Source organism: Hippocampus guttulatus, chromosome 11 (genome assembly GCF_054856545.1).
Source record: "Hippocampus guttulatus isolate MCC_2025c chromosome 11, RoL_Hgut_1.0, whole genome shotgun sequence".
Classification (NCBI taxonomy): domain Eukaryota; kingdom Metazoa; phylum Chordata; class Actinopteri; order Syngnathiformes; family Syngnathidae; genus Hippocampus; species Hippocampus guttulatus.
The window spans coordinates 5,095,186-5,117,999 of NC_141271.1; the positions used below are offsets into that span (position 1 = coordinate 5,095,186).

General features: G+C 43.2%; 1 protein-coding gene across 3 annotated transcripts in view; it reads left to right on the forward strand.

Annotated features, from left to right (window-relative positions):
• The window catches only part of LOC147197849 (contactin-associated protein-like 5), a 200,970-nt gene that overhangs the window by 100,846 nt on the left and 77,310 nt on the right, over positions 1–22,814 (forward strand). For all 3 annotated transcript variants that reach the window (XM_086123341.1, XM_086123342.1, XM_086123343.1), the window contains one exon: positions 519–672. In XM_086123341.1, coding sequence (XP_085979467.1) covers positions 519–672 — 154 coding nt within the window. The remainder of the gene's footprint in view (positions 1–518; positions 673–22,814) is intronic.

Here is a 22,814-nt window from a genome sequence, read left to right on the forward strand (position 1 = left end):
GGATATAACGGAGAATCCGGTAATTTTTCAAAATAAAACATCGTTCGTATTCCGAAATAAATAAAACGGAATTAAGGCAAGTTCTTTCTGTGCGGCCCGGTACCAAATGCCCTGCGGACCGGTACCGGTGCGCGGACCGGCGGTTGGGGGCCACTGATCTAAGCGACAGAAAAAACAACTGACCAAGTTTCTCACTGATCATGTTAATTGCAGTGTTTCAATTTCCGCCACATCTATTTTTTAATCTACTTTGTTGTGGAAATGTAAAGCCTCCCTTCCAACCAATTTACCTTGTATCACATCTAATGTTTATCTGAAACGTAACACATTCAAACTAACATGGTAGAGAAGAAGGCGAAAAGCATTCAAGTCACTTCACCCCTTTTCCCAATCAAATGTGTCAAATGACACAGAGATTGCTTATTCCACCTCTGAGTGGTACATGTGACATCATGGTGATTATATCTCTAGCACTAGTAAAACTCTGAAGTAGACTATATGGTGTCATTTCCTTCCAGGATGTCCCACTGGTGACTGTCCGTCCCCGGCCTTCCAGGGATGCATGCAGCTCATCTCCATTAACGGCCAGCAAATGAACCTCAGCCACGTGCAGCAAGGCATGCTGGGAAACTTTAATCACCTTCACTTTGACACGTGCGGCATCATGGACAGGTAGACGCTCGTTTTGATTTCATGATTTCGCTATAATGACCTCCACTCTCATTGATGCCAAGTGCGTCATCCACTCTGAGTAAATAAATACCACATCCCAAATAGGCACCTCCTCCTTTTACCCATAGGAAGGTAAAAACAAGTCTTTCGTGTACAGTAATTACTGATCGTTCAGACTGCGAAGCCCATTCACACCTTGATTAAAAAAAGCAGTGGTAAGCCTCAATATCACGTTACCACATATTGCAGAGGAGTTGAATGCACAGCATTGCTGATGGTCTGACTTTATAAAGAGGGAGCCTCTTAAACAAGAATTAGCATTCCTTTAGCCTCTGGTGTGTGGTTGTTCCACAATGTTGTGTGCATCAGTGTTTATGTCCTGGAGAGTCTTCCTCTGTCCAGCCCAGGTTCTTGCTGTTTCCATGTTTTTTTCCTTCAATAATTATGTTTTTTAACTTCAGTTATATTGATTTTCCAAGTCAAAATCTAATCTATTGAATAGAATGGAAACTGAGGTGCTTTTCTCTGTTATTTAACTCATTTGACTGTGTGCCGTATCTTTAGATCATTTTACGACTTTCTTCAGGCCTAAAATTGCCTAAAATGGTGTTACTGGTAGGGGTTATGATGCTAAATGTTCCTTTGGCATGCCCCTGACAGCCTGCAGAGGGTTGTGGATGTAGATGGAGAAGAAGACAACAGCAGTCTCAGTCTGTCACTGAGACAGACCCAACATAGCAGACGCTTTCAAGGACATGTGGCGACTTTATTCTTTACACATTTAACTCTTTAACTCCACAGGACGTGCTTGTACGTCTTTTTCAGTGTTGTGCTCCTCGAGCCGGTCCTTGGCCTCGAGGACCGGCTCGAGGACCGAAGGTCGGTCCTTGGTCCTTGGCCTTGGCCTTGGTGTCAAGTCCTTGGCCTTGGCCTTGGGTTGCCGGTCCTCGGACACAACACTGGCTCTAATCCCTCGTCCACAGGTATAAAGTGGGTCCAAGGACCACCAAAATCATGAAGAAATCAAACAAATTCCATCCAGGGAAACCGAGACGCATAATTTTCCCGTGGGACGCACTGTTCCAAATAATGTGCGTTTTTGGGACGCAAGGAGATTTCTCAGTCAAAACAACAAAAAAAACTACGGCAGGCCTGAGGATTTCACGGTAACTGTCGTTACCGATAGCGTGTCGTTTCCGTGGCGTCATTTTGACGGTACCGAAAAATCGTTTAACCATATAAGTCACCGCACACGAGTTGACTGTACGCGATCGAATCTCTCCTGTGTGATCAATGCGATTTCACTGTGCCCTTATGTGTGTTTGTGGTGTGGTGTCTGAGTGAGTTTCTTCAAATTTACTTTCCTTTTGTTTTGTTTTCAGTGTTGGGGGGGCGGAACAGATAACGTTATGTGCGCATGCGGGTTGCTACTTTAGTCCGCAAACTGTGGAATCTCGCGGATGAAAGTTTGAGATGGCGGCGAAAAAAACTCACAAAGGTCTACTAATTACGACATTTAAGAAATGGGAATGCCAGTCTGATTTTTCGTATGAATCGTCCGAAGGGCGTCTCACTAAACTCACCTGTGACGTACTGTATGCACAGAACACGAGAGCGAGATACGACGCGAGGCACGATTACGAGGCAAATTGGTCATTAGATTTGTAAACTAATCGCTATGAAAAATATGATGAAACAGTATTGGTTATTCTATAATTTACTGGTTATAGCATGGTAACTTTAGGAATAAAACATTCGTCACAAGGTGTAACAATGCTAATGTTAACTGTTGGTAGAACTAATGATGACATGGTTCGATTCTTTCGTCAAATTGATAGTAGATTACGCATGCATCGTCTTGGGAAGAGGATGTCAAGCCACATCAATACTTACCTGTATTAATGATAACCGGTAAATTAATCTCTGCAATGTGAGATTGGAAAACATACTCTGATTTTGTGGTATGCTTTATTCATGATGCCATATGAGTACAGTACAACATATTTTGATCCACTTATTTAATTGAATAAACCTGGAGTACACAGCTGCTGATGTAAAGTTTATTGTTAATGCATAGTTTTCAAACATTTACAATTGAAACATTATACTTTTGAGTATCAGAATCCTTGATTATGAATATCAGTCAAAATAGAAAAATGGGTTCCCATGATGAACGTTTACGGAACCCAAAATTAGTTACCGTGGTTTCCCATTGGGTAATCCGACGGAACCGAAAAACGGTTACCGTGAATTTCCGAAATCCTCAGGCCTGCTAATGAATTATTTAAATTTTTGCAGCTATGTATATGTTGTTGTTTGTGTTATTATCATATGCAATTGAATAAGTAGACCATTTCAGAATTTAAAATTTGGGACTCTGGAAATGCGTAATGGGACTTTTCTGATCAGCGAGTCCCTGGGACTCACTGGCGGTAAACTGTAAAATTATCACTGCTATACACATTTACATTGTGATGCCTAAGGTAGATGTATTCATTAATTTGCATTTGTTTACTTTAGGTTATTACCTGCTACCTGCTACTGCTCCTTATCCTGAATCTGCTACTTATCCTGCATGTGCGACTGCATCTGCTTATCCTATCTGCTACTGCTTCTGATATCATTCTCCTGTTTCTGCAACTACCATCTGCTTCAATAAATGATCAAAAACGGACAGAGCGAGTAAGCCTTCCATGCCGACTGACAAACCCTATTCAGAGGGCAGTGAAAACAGAAATAACTGAACACATATAAAATTATAATTTTTTTTCGCCGACAAGTGATACATCATGTTTGGCTATTTTATCGCCCAAGAAATGACGTTTATCGCAACTCTTGCTTTACTTAACGAAAATATAATTTCTATGATCGCCGTGTATATCAATCCGGCTATTTCGCCCAATATATTACTTTTATCGCAGCTGTTGCTTTACTTACGTGATCATTATGAAAATAAATTTGTTCGATCGCCGTGTATAACATGCTTATCTGCGTATTTTTTGAGAGCAGACTTTTCGCTTGACTCCTCTTAGTATTCAAAATCAGTCCTTGGTCCTTGGCCTTGGCCTCAGAAAGCTTCTCAAGTCCTTGGCCTTGGCCTTGGCCTCGGAGTCAAGTCCTTGGCCTTGGCCTTGGCCTCGGGTTGCCGGTCCTCAGACACAACACTGGTCTTTTTAAAATTAGGCCCTGCCTACCAAAGACGTACTTGTTATGTCGAAGTCTTTTTTTTGCGTCATAGAGAGGAGTAGGGGATGATGCAATGTGTGAATGTGAATAAGCCGTTTGCATTGTAAATCATGCAAAAAAGTGACCAGTAGGTGGTAGTGGTGCCTCACGTGCTTGAAATGCATGCTTTTACAAAAAGCTCTTTTTCTCTGTTTTTTGCCTAGAAATCGCCATTTTCATGAAACTTAGCCATTTTGTAATGCCGATTGCTGAAGAATGGAAAAAGATAGAAACAATTTTTTTTTCTGTTGAAAGAAGAGAGTCCAAACTTTATTTTGGTTGGCTCCATGTTTATATCGCATGAACCAAATATTCTGTGGGCCTTGCAAGATCAGTCAAAATCCAGTAAAACCCTGGGATTGAGGGGGTTGCTCGAATGAAAATGGCTGGGATTGAATGAGTTAATAGCACTCTCCTTAGTTTGTAAAGTGTAGGCAGGGATTAAATTTAGATTTTATATGCACGTGTAAATTCAAACATTCCTTTCATTATAAATCTCGTTCAATCTTAAAATGCATTACTATATTTTTCAAAACCAATTATTTGTTTCGTGCCGTTGTTCAATCAGTGGGATCCGTTGCAATGCATATATGTGAATGATAAAAGTAAATTGCACATTTGTCTAAGGAAATCTAAGGTGCTTCATGAAATGTTTTTAAAAGATATGTTCATTAAATTTCAACATTTTCCAAATGTTCTTGTGCTTCTTTCGACCAAAACAAAGGAAAGACATGTTATTTTGGTTATTTACAACAGAGTATGGTATAATTTTAATGGTCCGGCCAACTTGACATCTCCCGAGGCCGTATGCGGCCCACAATGTGAAATCAGTTTGACAGAACCACTTCGAACAACAAAGAGTATGAGGGAAAAGTGGTTAAGATTGCGTGACTGTCCGTGTTTTTATGTAATGTGTTATGTTTATTATTTTATTTTATGTTAAGTGCTTTGTTACAGCTGCAGCTGCTGTGAAAGCGCTATATAAATCAGGATGTATTGTCTTGTATTGTACCTTAATAATTAGCATGGCTTCTCTGCCTTCCCCTCTTTTAAATGGGCAATCCCTTTGTGAGAATGATACTTCTAAGAGGTGTATTTTATAGACAGCGATGGAGGCTAGGATTACGAACAAGAGCAAAACAGACACAGATTTAACTGCAGCAGTCACAAGCAGAAGCTATTTGCTACCTAGCTGCTGCGGTGTGAGTAGCACTAATCTAGCCTAGACCGGGCGACTACTTGCGAGTAGATGATGGAAAGGCATTACGGCATGCAAGTCCATCCCAACGAAGCTTTTTAGGATGGTCTCCACGGTTCCATTATCAGAAACACTTATTCATTGTTATTCATTGTTTGGTGATTTTTTTTTTGTTATGAATTAACAATTATGGCTTTGTTGCTGTTAGTTACATTTTTTCCAGAGTAGTAATATTCATTACGTGCATTGACCCAGCTCCTTATTTATTAATTTTTGTTAACTGTTAGCTTTAATTTTGCTCAATGACTTTGTCACGTATGGTGGATTATTGTTTCACTGGTATTTTCTTCAGTGTGTCACCTGATGGCAGCTGTGTGGAGTAAGTGTCGGAAGGGAAACCTTTTGTCCATCAAATCAAACTTTCTCTGTTGTTTTCAAGATTCACAGTTTGCTTTAATCTCCCGTAAAAATGTAAAGAATCACCTAAAAGGGGTGCAACGGACATGCTAGGAGATGGAGTGGCATGATAAAAAATTTCTAGCATCTTTATATATATATACTGTATATATATATATATATATTAGAGCTGTCAAACGATTAAAATATTCAATCTAATTAAAAATGCAACTGTAAATTAACTCAAATTCACGAAAAAATAATCGGGATTACTCACACATTTTTTTATCGTTTCTGAATTTCCTGATTTTTTTTGTCCTATTTTCCCCCTTTTTAATGCTCTCATCAACATGGAATCATGAATCAGTTTTCTATGTGCAAAATGCAAATATTTACTGAAATAACAATTTCGATTTTCAATTTTACATGAACATTTTTCACTTGGAGCAGTTATTTACACATAATCTCTCACACAATATTACTGTCCATCAACAACAGTGAAAAAATATTTTGTCACACAACAGCTGCTTTAACAGCTCTTTTTATGGAATCAAAACAGAGCAATATAACATTATAAAGTGCACATCTAAGGTAAACTAGTACTCAGCCTATCGTGGATTTAAGCCATGGTTGCATACTTCGTTTTTCTCAAGTTTGCTTTGAACACAGCAGTCAGGCTATGTTGATTCTGTTGGTCCTTGCGCAGAAGTCTCTCTACGGTTTTGTGTAGACATGATTTCGGATGACTACACTTGGTTCGATGACAACACCGGAGACGTTTTATTTTCAGTATGGTCGCTACGACTGCACCGCTGAACTCTCGACGTGCCTCAGGGCACCGTCACTGTCAGACGAACACAGAGAAGCTCCACCCGCTTTATTTATATGGATACGGAACACTGTAACCTTCCACACAAAATGGTTCCAAACAAGTAACAATCGCGTCAGTGGCATACATCGTATTCGACAGGCTACCTGCTCTTTATTCACCAGAGGCTCATCAACCTAGTCTCTTATTTCTCTCCCGAAACAGTGTCTTCTGCCGCTTGGTGAACCTTAGCCTTCTCCACTACGTACAATCTCTGTACACAGCTTGTAATGGAGGCTCTCGCTGGCAATCCGTAGTGGAGTCGTTAGACGCAATGCGAATGATTTCAGCTTGAGTTGAGCTGTGGACAAAGTTGAAAGGCTTGCATGCAGTAGCCATACATTTAGTTATGGCTTCAGCAAATTTGTTCTTCGTAGTGTCATCCATTTTCTTCGCTTTGAAATGATCCATAGCTGTCTGTCTGAGACGAGGGGGCGGAGTACTTACGTCAGCTGTGTGCTTGCATGGTGGTATTTCAGACTCGACGTGCGATGATGATAGCTCAGTTTACGACTGCAAAACATACAGGTAACTTTGGTCTTGTCAGTGGAACAATCTGGCAACTTTTTAAAAGTAAACTTTCCATTCATAAACTCTTTAAGTATCCGTTTACGGTGTCTCGAGCTGCCGTGGTTGGCAAAACAAACGTACGTGGACCTGTGCAGCGCGCTTGTTGTTTTGTTTCTGGTTTATTTATAGAGCAACGTAACATCCGCTGTGACGTGTGCCGCGTTAATCTCGCGAGAAAAAAATTAATCCCGTTAAAATTCATTTAAAATAATGCCAATTAAAAACACGCTAAACTAACAGCTATATATATATATATATATATATATATATATATATGTTTTTATATATATATATAGTCATGTTTCTCTCATAGTGGTGAATACTCATGCTCATGATATTAAAATAACAGTGGATTTAAACAAATGTCACAATGCAATATGGCAGCAAAAGTGTGCCAAGTGCGATGAGTGTGGAAGTCGACAGGCGAAACACTCACCGATGGCGGCGCCAAGCGCAGTGACAGAAACATCCAATTAAGAGGCAACAAAAAGTGGGTGACAGTTTTCCCTGGTAGAGGTCTATGCTAACGAGCTTGCTATTCGCCGCCTGGCGTGCAGTGCACCATCCCTCATTAGCTCGCTCAGCTGCAGGGCTGCTGAAACAGGTGCGACAGGCCGACCGCCTTACGTGAAGGTCCGGATGTGGTTGGGAATGTCCATAAAGCTGCTGTTTTTCCTCCTTGTTAACTTCCTGGGGAATGTTGCTCCTTTCCACCTTCTTTCCCTTTGGACACAGTCACTACCAACAGATACTGTATAAATGTGTGCGTACTTATTTTTAAATCCCTCTTTTCCCTCAGCAATACCTTTGACTTGATGATAAATTTGATTTCAAGTTTTCGAAATAATGACTCTATTATAACTGAAGATAGTAATGGTTTGTATACAGTTTGGTTCAGAATAATTTCAGTGTGGTTTAAAATATAAATAACAATTATATACAGTATATAAGATTTTTAGAGCAGCATACAATAATTGTTTTGGAAAATCTCCACTTACTGAGCTATTATCGTCACTGATGTTTTTTTTTTCATGATGTTTCCTTCATTGATTTTATTTGAAAACATTTCTTATTGTTGAGCTGGAATGCTCTTGGAATAGTCGAGTAGATGAATGTGTTTTTTTTAATTGCGCGTCTTTTCTTAATCTAGAGCTTGAAATAAACAATAGAATTAAATTAAATTGATTTGTAGTGCTTATTTACGCACACGCAAATGTCTTGCGAATTTGCACATGCTATTCGAAATCAAAGCGATTATTCGTTCACAGAACACAAAGCAAAATTGAATTTCAAGCTATTGAAATATTAACAACCCTTGCATCTCCACAAACCCAAAGATGTACTGTAGAAGCAGAAAAGGCTTTGAAAACTTTGCTTTCCTGTGATTCACTCAACTAATATTTAATTTCTTTTCTGAGAACTACTTTACTTATTCGACGATAAATTTCCCCAGTGTGGGACAAATAAAGGATATCTTATCTTATAAACAAAGGCGGCCCGGTAGTCCAGTGGTTAGCACGTCGACTTCACAGTGCAGAGGTACCGGGTTCAATTCCAGCTCCGGCCTCCCTGTGTGGAGTTTGCATGTTCTCCCCAGGCCTGCGTGGGTTTTCTCCGGGTACTCCGGTTTCCTCCCACATTCCAAAAACATGCATGGCAGGCTGATTGAACGCTCTAAATTGTCCCTAGGTGTGAATGTGAGCGTGGATGGTTGTTCGTCTCTGTGTGCCCTGCGATTGGCTGGCAACCGATTCAGGGTGTCCCCCGCCTACTGCCCGAAGACAGCTGGGATAGGCTCCAGCACCCCCCGCGACCCGAGTGAGGATCAAGCGGTTCGGAAAATGGATGGATGGATGGATTATCTTATAAACAAATTCAGAATTGAAGCCAGGATCCACTGTGCAGAGGATGGTGGTGCAAAGACAGCAATATTGGCATATTTCTCATACGATGGTCTTGGGCCTATTTATGGCGCACTCGGTTTCAGTGTGAATACTTCACAAGGAAGGTCATGTCACCTTATGCTGAGGAGGAAATGCCCCCTAAAAGGGGCATTCAAAAAGTCTATGACACAGTCACCATTTGGTCATGCATCCACCTTAATTATTAAAAGTATTGTTTTTGGCGATACTGGCCCTGTACTTACTGTTTGTGTATCAGATTGATACTAAATGATGCCATCTGAACCCACCTTGAACGGGACAACCCAAACACCTAAACCCAAGAAGGGAACTTGTAGGGTGGCACCAAAAATGCTGCTTCTGAAGTTAATACCAAAACAATGAAGCAGAATTGTGGAATGTATTAAAATGGTCTTGGGTGAAAAAAAGCATTTTACAAATGCCAGAAATTTGATCACCCTCATGCTACACATACTATATGTGAAACTTTTTTTTTAAAGCACAAATAACCTTAGTGATTCTCAGGAAAGTAAAAATCAAGTGCTACAGCATTTTCCAGTTTGTACAGGAAATCCTAGAGTTTATCAAGAAATGCATGGAAAAATATTACAATATAAAACGCGTTTTTATTCACTTTCTGGAAAGAAATTTAATGTTTTGATGGGGTTTTTTTTCTTCACGTGTTGATTATAAAATAGTGTTTCCCATGCAAATAATTATTTTTCTGCTCACTTTTTTTTAAACACTGCTGTTATTCTGAATACCACTGTAGGAGGGGACATGTCCAGTATACAGTATATTAGCCGACGAAGCATGCCGGTAGGTGCCCTCCACACAACAATAAATGTGTACTTTTTAATGATTGAAAAGGAAATAATCAGATTTAATAACAGAAAAGGGACACTTTATGGCTTTTAAGGCTACTGAAATGTTTATGGGCCATTATGCCGCAAGAAAGCGAGTACCAAAATGAGCACTAAACATAAACAACTATTGTGTATCCCTTGAAGGCTGACAGTTGGGGCCACCTGTGTTGTCAGACTGCACTGCAGGTGTTCCTAATATTTTGGTGACCTTCTTCAACTGCACAAGACGGTCAAAGCATTTTGAAACAACTGTCAGCGGGATGCAGTGCAGTTCTACCTAGCTATAATGGAGGTGCTCTGTCTTCCAGGAGATAAAACACATGGCATTAATCAAGCCTGGTTGCTCATGTAATGCTAATATTTCCGCTACGAATAAGATATCCTTTGTTAGTCCTGAAAGGGAATTAAAATGAAGAACAATTTGGTTCATTTGGGGATTTAATCCAGCAGTTTATGTGTATAGCAGATGTTTCTACTACTATACTATAGATCTTGTGCACATATGTGTAATTTACTACTTTGGAAAAGATTATGAGTGGCTACTGGTTCGCACAGCAGCCTCACAGTTCATAGATCATGTGTTGCTGCCTCCCTGTGTGGAGTTTGCATGTTCTCATGGTGCCTGTGTGGTATTTTGATGAGCACTCCATTTTCCTCCCACCTTCCAGACACACAAAGACCCTAAATTGTTCTTTCGGTGTAAGTGTGTCGATAGTTTGTCTATATGTGCCCTGTGTTTGGCTGGCGAATAGTTCAGTACACCCGAGTGACGATGAACATTACAGAGAGCGGATGGATGGAAAAGTTAGGTTGACTGTTTCAAAACTCATCTGTGGGAATTTGTTTGTAAATTTGGTCAAAAAATGTAAAGAAAAATGCTGTATCATGACACAGAGACTTGAAAGAACTTAAAGGAACACGTTTAAAAAATATAAATAAATAACCATTGTATTTGTTACCCTTGCGTGAACCATTCCATAATTGTACTGGAGTGGTTTGTGTATCCCAGTGATCCAAGAAGCCATGTCACTCAGGGCCAGGGCAAGTAGGTCTGAGGCAAGGGCCTGAGACAAAGCATGTCTCTGAAACACCTAGTGAAAAATGAAAACATTTAAAGATGTTTTGTTTCACCCGTACACAGATCACTGAGGCCCCTTGGGCTGAAAAGGTTATGTCAATGTCCCCTCCCAAGGGCCCACCACCTGTGGTAGAGGCCAACGAGATAAAATACATAGAAAGGTGGGTGACATGCGAAGGCAGTGGGACCTTGGCGGTCCGATCCCTGCCAACAGAAGCTGGCTCTAGGGAAGTGGAATGTTACCTCGGTGGCTGGGAAAGAGGGCGTATGAGGTTGAGAAGTTCTGAGTAGATATAACTGGGCTTGCCTCCACACACAGCTTAGGCTATGTTACCAGTCCTCTTGAGAGGGTTTGAACTCTTTCAAATTGGAGTTGCCCTGAATGACAGGCACCAAGCAGGTATCAACATTATAACTGTCCCCAGCTCAGTGCCTTTATGGTGTGCTTCACCCCAGCGGACAACCTCCCTTATGCTGGGGGACCTCACATATGTATTGAAAGTGAGACTTGGAGGGGTGTGATTGGGAGGAATGTTCCCCAAGCCTCAACCAGAACTCGAGTGGCGTTTTGTCATTGTGTTACTGTGCTCATCGTGTGGTTTTCAAACATAAGGGTGTCCATATGTGCACTTGGCACCAGGTCACCGATGGTCGCAGTGCAATGATCATCATTGTGGTCATTTTATTAGACTTGTAGTGATATGTTTTGGCAAAGAAGGGCTGAGCTGTCAACTTATCATCACCTGGTGGAACGTTGGCTATGGTTGATGCCGATCAGATATGTCACACACAAAGAATGTCAGAGTCCGCTGACAGAAAATTTCTCCCACTTCAGTACTTCATCCTAAAGGTGTCAGGGGGCGTTGAACCCGAATGGGTCATGTTCCATGCCTTTATTTTTGACAACCAAAGTTGTGGCGTTAAAGTGGTCAATGCTTGTTGGGGCGGCAGTACACAAACACCTTGGTGGACAGTGGCGGTTAGGGATGCTGTCAAACTGAAGAAGTAGCTCAGAAGGCCTTTTTAGCCAGTAGGACTCGGTAGGCAGCTGATGGGTCCCGGCAGTGTAATTCAGCTTTATTAGTTGCTGAGGCAAAAACTTGGGTGTGGGAAGTGATGGCTTTGAGAAAATTCTGGTCCACCATCGGGTGTCTCCGTATGGGCAAGTGGTGCATCAACATCGACACTGCATATCAAGGAGATGGGGCGCTGCTGTTCTCACCTTGGGACATTGTGAGTTGGTCAGGAGAATACTTTTAATATCTGCTTCATTCTGCAGACACGCCTTTTCATGAGAACAAACTTCCTGGGGACTCTGAGACAGGTTCACCTCTATCTTGGGTTGAGGTTGCTGCGGTGGTCAAAAAGCTCCTCAGGGTCAGAGCCCTAGCAGTGGATAAAAAAGCCTGTGGTTCAAAAGGCTCTGGATTTGTGAGGCTTTCATGTTTGATGCCTCTGCAACATCCCAACGACATCAGGGACAGCCTCTCGAGATTGGCAGAAAAATAGTTGTAGTCCTCCTTTTAAAGAAGAGATACCGCAGGTGTTGTTCCATATACACGGTGATCACATTCTTCAACCTTCCTAGTAAGGTCTTATTAGGGGTACGAGAGAGGAGGGTTCATCAGGAAGTCAAATCTCACATTTAGGAGGAGCAGTGTGGTCCTTCATTGTTCCAGTTGCCCAACCAGTCTACATGTGCTTTGTTGGCTTGGTAAAGTGTCCGGCTGGTCATTCCAAAGAGATGGACCAGCAACAGAAAAGGCTCGCTCCCCTCTCAGCCTCCGCTTAGTACAGTACTTTGTCTACAGTGCTTGATTCTTTTAAAGTGCTCTTTAAATAAATGTAATGTGTGTTGAGAACCATGTCCCTCAAGGAGTACTTTGATGCTTTGGGTGCTCTGAATTTGTGGAGTACCAGACCTCCTTTCGTTGGATTCATTTTAAATGAGGGTTGTTCACCTTGTATGAATAGAATTTCTTTGTGCACTTTTGGCATTGAGGAGGTCCAGTTTGGTGACCTCAGGATCAACATTTCTGCTTTTTACAGATCATGTGGTTCTGTTGTCTTCATCAAGCCCAATCTTAAACATCATCACAACAGGTCGCAACCAAGTGTGAAGAGGTTGAGTTAAGAACTAGCGCCTCCAAATCTTGAAATTATGGTCCTCAGCCTGAAAAGGGTGGAGCGCCCCTTATAGGTCAGGGTTGAGATCCTGCCTCAAGAGTTCAAGTATCTTAGGGTCTTGTTCACAAGTGAGGGAAGAATGGAGCAGGTGATCGACAGGCAGAATGGTGCACCATTTACCAGGGGTGTCAAACTCAGGTCCTGGAGGGCCACTGTCCTGCATGTTTTCCCAAGTCTCCCTGTTGCAACACACCTGATTCAAATGATCAGATAATCATCAAGCTCTACGGAAGCCTGACATTGAACCTGTTCATTTGAATCAGGTGCGTTGCAACAGGGAGAGATGGAAAACATGCAGGACAGTGGCCCTCCAGGAACTGAGTTTGACACCCCTGATCTACACTGATACAGATGATACATGAGTCATGCTGAAGGAGCATATTCTACCCTTAACCTGTGTTCAAGAGCTGTGGTTAATGGCTGAAAGAACAAGATCACAGAAAACAAAATACATTTCTCTACAGTGTGGCTCTTTCTTGGGCTCTTTATTCGTCTCTTTTTTAGACATAGTGTGAGAACCTATGACATCAACTATGTATAGTTGTGATATATCCAGCATTTCTCAAAATTGCTCTGGGTAACATTTTTCTGCTAAATAAAACTGGCATGGAGTTGAGAACAACCATATATATATATATATGTATATATACAGTATATAAATATAAAAAATCCTCGTCTCACCTCTCGGGTGGTGTCCGTCCCTCATTCAGCTCGGGTCCTCTACCAGAAGCCAGGAAGCTTGAGGGTTCTGCGCAGTATCCTTGCTGTTCCCAGCACTGCACATTTCTGGACTGAGATGTCCGATGTTGTTCCCGGGATCTGTTGCAACCACTCATCTAGTTTGGGGGTCATTGCCCCGAGTGCTCCGACCACCACAGGCACGACTGTCACCTTTACCTTCCAGGCTCTCTCCAGCTCCTCTCTGAGCCCTTGGTATTTCTCGTGTTCCTTCTTTCTGATGTTTCCATCACTTGGGACCGCTACATCCACGACAACGGCTTTCCTCTTCCCTTTATCTATGATCACGATATCTGGTTGGTTCGCCATTACCATCTTGTCAGTCTGGATCTGGAAGTCCCACAGGATCTTCGCTCTGTCATTCTCCACCACCTTCTGAGGTGTTTTTCATTTTGACCTTGGGGTTTCCAGTCAATACTCCGCACAGATGTTTCTGTAGACTATGCCAGCCACCTGGTTATGGCGTTCCATGTAGGCTTTCCCTGCCAGCATCTTACACCCTGCAGTTATGTGTTGGATCGTCTCAGGTGCCTCTTTGCACAACCTACACCTCGGGTCTTGTCTGGTGTGGTATATCTGGGCCTCAATGTGTATGTGTATGTGTGTGTGTGTGTGTGTGTGTGTGTGTGTGTATATATATATATATATATAGGCGGCCCGGTAGTCCAGTGGTTAGCACGTCGGCTTCACAGTGCAGAGGTACCGGGTTCGATTCCAGCTCCGGCCTCCCTGTGTGGAGTTTGCATGTTCTCCCCGGGCTTGCGTGGGTTTTCTCCGGGTGCTCCGGTTTCCTCCCACGTTCCAAAAACATGCATGGCAGGCTGATTGGACACTCTAAATTGTCCCTAGGTGTGAGTGTGAGCGCGCATGGTTGTTCGTCTCTGTGTGCCCTGCGATTGGCTGGCAACTGATTCAGGGTGTCCCCCGCCTACTGCCCGAAGACGGCTGGGATAGGCTCCAGCACCCCCCGCGACCCTAGTGAGGATCTAGCGGTTCGGAAAATGGATGGATGGATATATATATATATTTCTATATACAGTATATATCCGCATTTTAAAAAAAATTTATATACAGTATATATATTAGAGCTGTCAGTTTAGCGTGTTTTTATTGGCATTAATTTAGATGTATTTTAACGGGATTAATTTTTTTCTCGCAAGACTAACGCGGCACACGTCACAGCGGATGTTACGCTGCTCTATAAATAAACCAGAAACAAAACAACAAGTGCGCTGCACAGGTCCACGCACGCGCGGGACACCGAAAACGGATACTTAAAGAGTTTATGAATGGAAAGTTTACTTTTAAAAAGTTGCCAGATTGTTCCACTGACAAGACCAAAGTTACCTGTATGTTTTGCAGTCGTAAACTGAGCTATCATCATCGCACGTCGAGTCTGAAATACCACCATGCAAGCACACAGCTGACATGAGTACTCCGTCCCCTCGTCTCAGACAGACAGCTATGGATCATTTCAAAGCGAAGAAAATGGATGACACTACGAAGAACAAATTTGCTGAAGCCATAGCTAAATGTATGGCTACTGTATGCAAGCCTGTCAACTTTGTCCACAACTCGACTCAAGCTGAAATCATTCGCATTGCATCGAAAGACTCCAATACGGATTGCCAGCGAGAGCCTCCATTACAAGCTGTGTACAGAGATTGTACTAGCGGAGAAGGCTAAGGTACACCAAGCGGGAGAAGACACTGTTTCGGGAGAGAAATAAGAGACTAGGTTGATGTGCTTCTGGTGAATAAAGAGCAGGTAGCCTGTCGAATACGATGTATGCCACTGACGCTTTGTTTGGAACTATTTTGTGTGGAAGGTTACATTGTTCCGTGTCCATATAAATAAAGCGAGTGGAGTTTCTCTGTGTTCGTCTGACAGTGACGGTGCGCTGAGCGAGAGTTCAGCGGTGCAGTGGTCACGCCCTAGCGACCACACTGAAAATAAAACGTCTCCAGTGTTGTCATCGAACCAAGTGTAGTCATCCGAAATGATGTCTACACAAAACCATAGAGAAACTTCCGCGCAAGAAGGACCAACAGAATCAACATAGCCTGACTGCTGTGTTCAAAGCAAACTTGAGAAAAACAAAGTATGCAACCATGGCTTAAATCCACGATAGGCTGAGTACTAGTTTACCTTAGATGTGCACTTTATAATGTTATATTGCTCTGTTTTGATTCCATAAAAAGAGCTGTTCAATAATAATAACAATAATAATACATTTCATTTGCAAGCGCCTTTCACAACACTCAAGGACACTTTACAACCAAGAGCAAATAATAAAACCACAGATACAATTATAAACAAAGAAAAGAAAGATTTAAGGTGGATAAGCAAGTCTGAATAGGTGGGTTTTGAGCTGGGTTTTGAATATGGAAAGAGATTCAATATTCCGAATGTTGGTTGGAAGTGAGTTCCAGAGTTTGGGGGCAGAGCGACTGAAGGCTGTGCACCCCATTGTACTGAGACGGGCAGAGGGTAGAGAAAGGTGGAGGGAGGATGAGGACCTGAGTGAGCGAGAGGGAATGGAAATTTGAAGATCTGACAGATGGGGGGCGCAAGGTTATGGATGGCTTTGAATGTATAGAGAAGTAATTTGAAGTTAATTCTAAATTTGACAGGAAGCCAGTGGAGCTGTCGGAGGATGGGGGTGATATGATGCAAGGAGGGGGTTCTCGTGATGATCCGGGCTGCTGAATTCTGAACAAGTTGAAGTTTGTGGAGGAATTTTTGATGGACACCGAAGAGAAGTGAGTTGCAGTCGTCGATCCGGGAAGTGACGAGACTGTGAACAAGGATAGTGGTGTGAGGAGTGAGTGAGGGACGGAGACGGTTGATATTGCGAAGGTGGAAATGAGCGGACCGGGTAATGTTATTGATGTGGGAGTGAAAGAATAGTGAGCTGTCAAGGATGACACTCAGACTCTTCACCTGGGGGTAAGGAGATACAGTGGCATTATCAATTTTGAGGGAAAAACTGTCGGCTTTGTTTCAAGTAGATTTGGTACCGACGAGGAGGAGTTCTGTTTTATTGCTGTTTAGCTTGAGGAAATTATGGGTGAACCAAGATTTGATTTCTGAGAGACAGTGAGAGAGGGATGAGGGTGGGAGAGAGGCGTCGGGTTTGCTGGAGAGGTAGAGCTGGGTGTCATCCGCAAAGCAGTGAAAGTGTACGTCAAATTTGCGAAAAATGTTGCCGGACGTAAGAAGGTAGATAATGAAAAGGAGGGGACCCAGGACAGAACCCTGGGGAACAACAGAAGAGACAGGGAGGGATTGTGAAGTACAAGAATTAAGTTGGATAACTGAGAGCGGCCAGTGAGATATGAGTGAAACCAACGTAGGGGGGTGTGGGTGATGCCTATGGTAGAGAGTCTGTTGAGGAGGATGGGGTGAGAGATTGTGTCGAAAGCTGCACTCAGGTCAAGGAGGATGAGGATGGAGATTAGGCCAGAGTCTGCTGCTATAAGAAGATCGTTTGTGATTTTTATGAGGGCTATTTCAGTACTGTGACGGGGACGGAAGCCGGACTGGAATTGTTCATAGAGACTATTGTCGGTGAGGTGGGAGTGGAGCTGAGAGGCAACAATTTTCTCAAGAATTTTAGAAATGAAAGAAAGATGGGAAATGGGGCGTAGGTTATTGAAATCATTGGAATCTGAACCAGGTTTTTTCAGGATTGGGGTGACAGCTGCAGTTTTGAAGGGCATAGGAACAATTCCAGTCGACAGAGAGGAATGGATAATGGCTGAGATGAAGGGAAGCAGAGAGGGTAGGCAGGATTTGACCAGGACTGTGGGGAGGGGATCTAGCTGACAGGAGGAAGTCTTGGATTAAAGCAGCTGTTGTATTTTTTTCACTGTTGTTGATAAACAGTAATATTGTGTGAGAGATTATGTATGAATAACTGCTCCAAGTGAAAAATGTTCATGTAAAATTGAAAATCGAAATTGTTATTTCAGTAAATATTTGCATTTTGCACATAGAAAACTGATTCATGATTCCATGTTGATGAGAGCATTAAAATGGGGAAAAATAGGACAAAAAAATATAAAAGGAAATTCAGAAAGATAAAAAATGTGTGAGTAATCACGATTAATTTTTAGTGAATTTGAGTTAATTATAACAGTTGCATTTTTAATTAGATTAAACATTTTAATCGTTTGACAGCTCTAATATATTAAAAAAAATTCCTCGTCTCACCCCTCCTCGGGTAGTGTCTGTCCCTCATTCAGCTCGGGTCCTCTACCACAGGCCAGGAAGCTTGAGGGTTCTGCGCAGTATCCTTGCTGTTCCCAGCACTGCACATTTCTGGACTGAGATGTCCGATGTTGTTCCCGGGATCTGTTGCAACCACTCATCGAGTTTGGGGGTCACTGCCCCGAGTGCTCCGACCACCACAGGCACAACTGTCACCTTTACCTTCCAGGCTCTCTCCAGCTCCTCTCTGAGCCCTTGGTATTTCTCGAGTTTCTTGTGTTCCTTCTTTCTGATGTTTCCATCACTTGGGACCGCAACATCCACTACAACGGCTTTCCTCTGCCCTTTATCTATGATCACGATATCTGGTTGGCTCGCCATTACCATCTTGTCAGTCTGGATCTGGAAGTCCCACAGGATCTTCGCTCTGTCATTCTCCACCACCTTCGGAGGTCTTGTCTGGTGTGGTATATCTGGGCCTCAATGGCTCTTGTGCTCAGGGCCTGCTCCTGAGCAGCCAGGATGAGTGCCTCTGTGCTGTCCTTCAGGCCAGCCCTCTCTAGCCACTGATAGGACTTCTTGAGATTGGCCACTTCAGTTATGGTCCGGTGGTACATCCCGTGTAGAGGCTTGTCCTCCCATGATGGTCCTTCTTCCAGCGCCTCATCTTCTGTTCCCCATTGTCTGAGACATTCTCTGAGTACGTCATCCGTTGGAGCCTTCTCCTTGATGTATTCATGGAGCTTGGATGTTTCATCCTGGACAGTGGCTCTCACACTCACTTGTAACCGGCCTCCTTCCTTTCGGCTTGCGTACAGTCTCAGGGTGCTGGATTTGGGATGGAACCCTCCATGCATGGTGAGGAGCTTTCGTGGTCTGAATCTCTTCCTTTGGCCACCTTATTATTCCATGATCACTGGCATGGCATAGCTGTTTATTGCCCGGGTCTTATTCTTGCCATTGAGCTGGCTTCTTAGGACTTGCCTCACTCGCTGGAGGTATTTGGCCGTAGCCGCTTTCCTTGTTGCCACCTCAATGTTGCCATTGGCTTATGGTATACCGAGGTACTTGTAGCTGTCCTCAATGTCTGCTATTGTTCCTTCAGGGAGTGAGACCCCTTCAGTGCGGACTGCCTTTCCTCTCTTAGTCACCATCCGACTACTTTTCTCAAGCCCGAATGACATCCCGATGTCGCTGCTGTAGATCCTGGTTGTGTGGATCAGGGAGTCTATGTCCCTTTCGCTCTTAGCATACAGCTTTATGTCATCCATGTAGAGGAGGTGACTGATTGTAGCTCCATTTCTGAGGCAGTATCCATAGCCTGTCTTGGTGATTACTTGGCTTAGGGGGTTCAGTCCTATGCAGAACAGCAGTGGGGAGAGTGCATCACCTTGGTATATGCCACATTTGATGGACACTTGGGTAAGTGGCTTGCCATTGGCTTCAAGTGTGGTTTTCCACATCCTCATCGAGTTTGCAACGAAGGCTCTTAGGGTCCTGTTCACCTTATACAACTCCAAGCATTCAGTGATCCATGTATGTGGCATCGAGTCATAGGCTTTCTTGTAATCAATCCAGGCTGTGCACAGGTTGGTACGTCGGGACCTGCAGTCTTGTGCGACTGTTCTGTCAACCAGGAGCTGATGTTTGGCTCCTCTGGTATCTCTACCAATGCCCTTCTGTGCTTCGCTCATGTATTGATCCATGTGTCCACTTATCTTAGCCGCAATGATGCCTGACATGAGCTTGTTGTGGAGAGACAGGTTATTGGCCGATAGTTGGATGGGACTGCACCCTTTGAGGGATCCTTCATGATCAGGATCATTCGCCCTTCGGTTAGCCATCCTGGGTGAGTCCCATCCCTCAGCAGCTGGTTCATTTGTGCTGCTAGGCGCTCATGGAGTGCTGTGAGTTTCTTTAGCCAGTAGGTGTGGACCATGTGCGGGCCTGGTGCTGTCCAGTTCTTCATATCTGAGACTCTTTCCTGTATGTCTGCCACTGTTATGGTAACTGGGTTCTGTTCAGGGAGGTTGCTGTGCTCCTCTCTCAGGTCACCAGCCATTGTGCACTGCTGTTATGTGCAACCTCCTTCTCCCATATGCCTTTCCAGTACCTTTCAGTTTCCAGTCAGCTCTGTTGTTAGGACCCTGCCACTGAGCGTACACTTTTGCAGGTTGTGTTGCGAACAGCCTGTTTATTCGTCGGGCCTCATTCTCTTTCGTGTACCGCTTTAGGCGGCTGGACAAGGCTTGGAGCCTTTGTTTGGCAGTTTCGAGTGCTTCAGGTATGGTTATCTGGATGTAGCTCTCGGGTATCGGCCTTTTCATCACACCTCTCTGGGCCTCCGTCAATTGACTCACATCTTTCCGAGCCGCCTTGATCTTAGCCTCCAACCGTCTTTTCCATGGTGGGTAACGTATCTCATGGCTTCCATGGTTGCTCTTATAGCCAAGCATCTCAAGGATCACTGATGCTGAAGCGTATATCAACTCATTGGTTTCCGTGATCGTTACGGTAGGGATCGCCCTCAGTGCTGCATTCACACTTTCCATGAGACTTTCAGGTGGTACTTCACATAGCCGTTGTAATCGGTTTCTAGGTTGCCCAGCTTTCATTCTCGCCATGTTCTTGGCTTTCAGGTCAGTTGCTGCCTCGCTCAGCATTTCATTCATTGGGGCTGGCCTACCAATCTCATCATCTGCATTCATTGGGGCTTGCCTCCCAATCTCTGGTATGACCTCCTCCTCTGATCTGGCAGCCTGGGGCCCTCCACCATGGAACCTGCGTTGTACCTCATCAATCTCAAGTTGTGACAGCAGTTGCCGTTTGTGGATGTTGGAACACTGAGCTACTAGTTGTTTCGTGGTCAACCGTGACTGTGGGTTTCGAAGTAGCCATTTCGCCCACATTCTCTGCATGTAACCCCTCTGACTAGGGTTGCTTGAGTAGTAGCATTCCAACAGAGCCATGTTATCGCATCTCGCCCATCTCCGCTTTGTTCCAGTAGCCCATTTTTCATCAAGGTGCTCTGGTTCCCCAGCACCTGACGCAGACCTTGTTTGGCTGGGCGACGTCTGAGCCGGCATGTCATTCATTTTATTGTCTCTCATCATTGTATGAGGTAGGCATTAGCGTGAAGGATCTTGCCCAAGGACCCACACTGGATGGTGTTATGTGCTCATTTTTTATTTTTTTGCCCCAAGCGGGATTCGAACCACCGTTTCCCGTACACCAAACCGATGCCTTACCAACTGAGCTATCCAGCCGCTCGTTGTCTATATATATATATATATATATATATATATTTATATATTTATATGTATGTATATATTTATATTTATATTTCCCAAACCAATGATGTTTGAAGACATATAACACATGACTCAGACAGGCAGTATTTTATTCTTACTTATTTTTTTAATTCTGTGTTAATTCTGCCAAGCAATTCTGAACGACACTGAACCATAGCAGAACCAAATGACTTTGATTTAATCAGTTGATCCATGCTGAAAGGCTATTCTTAATTTTTATTTCAGCAATGATAACTTATGTAATATATAATTTATGTTGTCTGTGAGATTTGTAATATTTGTAATTTTTTTTTTCTATCATGAAATCAGACAAGTGTCATCCATCTGAGTCCACCCCAAAAAATGTTTTTGCCTTCATTGTGATCAATAATACATGCTGGGTAATGCAGGGAACAGCGGACTCAATCCATCTGTTTCTCCCAAGACAATGACAGGAATAGCTCGTAATTAAGCCGCAATTGGATAGCCGTGTCGTTTCTAACGCCTCACTCAGGGGAAAATGGGTGAAAGTGTTTGAAATTACAGATGTGTACTTTAAAAAAAGAGAGATGGTGTCAATCAAGAGGATGTGTGACTTACTCTTTGTGTTGAAATCCAATAAGCGGCTGTCGTGGTGTCAAGGTGAGAGGAATTCTTTTAACAAGCCTCAGCCTTTTACCAGAACTGGACAAGGACACTATGTGAATTATTGTGTGCGTGCGTGCGTGCGTGCGTGCGTGCGTGCGCGCGCATGTGTGTGTGTGTTTGTTTGGGCTGTGTTCCAAAGGGGAGAATAAAGACTGATAGTCAAGAGAAATACTCGGGATTTCGTGCCAGGGCCAGTGTGGATCAATAAACACTGGAGTTTATACTTAGGAGATCAAAGGAAGTGAACATTAATTATTCAAAATAATGATTATTTTGATAACAATGACGAGAAGAATTCCCATGAAATTTCTTAACAAAGCTTGATATTTTACATCACGCCCATTAGCGAGGAGAGAAGATTTCAATGATTGATAATTATTTCAATTTGGATAATGTCAAACCAAAAAAGTGTTTTTGCGGGATCCCTTTTTACTTCCGGTCGAGAAAGTAGCAGTGTTTGGGGGGGGATTTCATCATAGTTTCATAAAATGTTTTAAACAATAAATTGTTCCTTGGTTTGCATTTATTTGGGGGGGGGGGGGGTGTTCATCACTATGGAGTGTATAATTAGCAAAAAAGGCATTGGACCATCCATCCATTATCTGAACCGCTTCTGCTCACGAGGGTCACCGGCTTGCAGAAACCAATCCCAGCCATCATCGGGCAGTTGGAGTGGTACACCTTGAACTGGTTGCCACCCAATCGCAGGGCAAATCAAGCCTAGGGACAAAATACCATGTTCGACACTAATTGACATGTGCTTTCGCCAACACACACACACGCAAACAGAGAACTACTTTGTGAGCTCTGCGCAGAATTATGAAACGAAGACAATTCCGTCCTGACTAAATGAAGGAAGAAGAAGACAAGCAAGACTTCTAAGGATATTTAGCCCCTTGTGGATGTGTGCCCACGAGGTTTTTGTGCCTTCTTGTTGAATCAATTGTCTTCATAACTGATTTTCC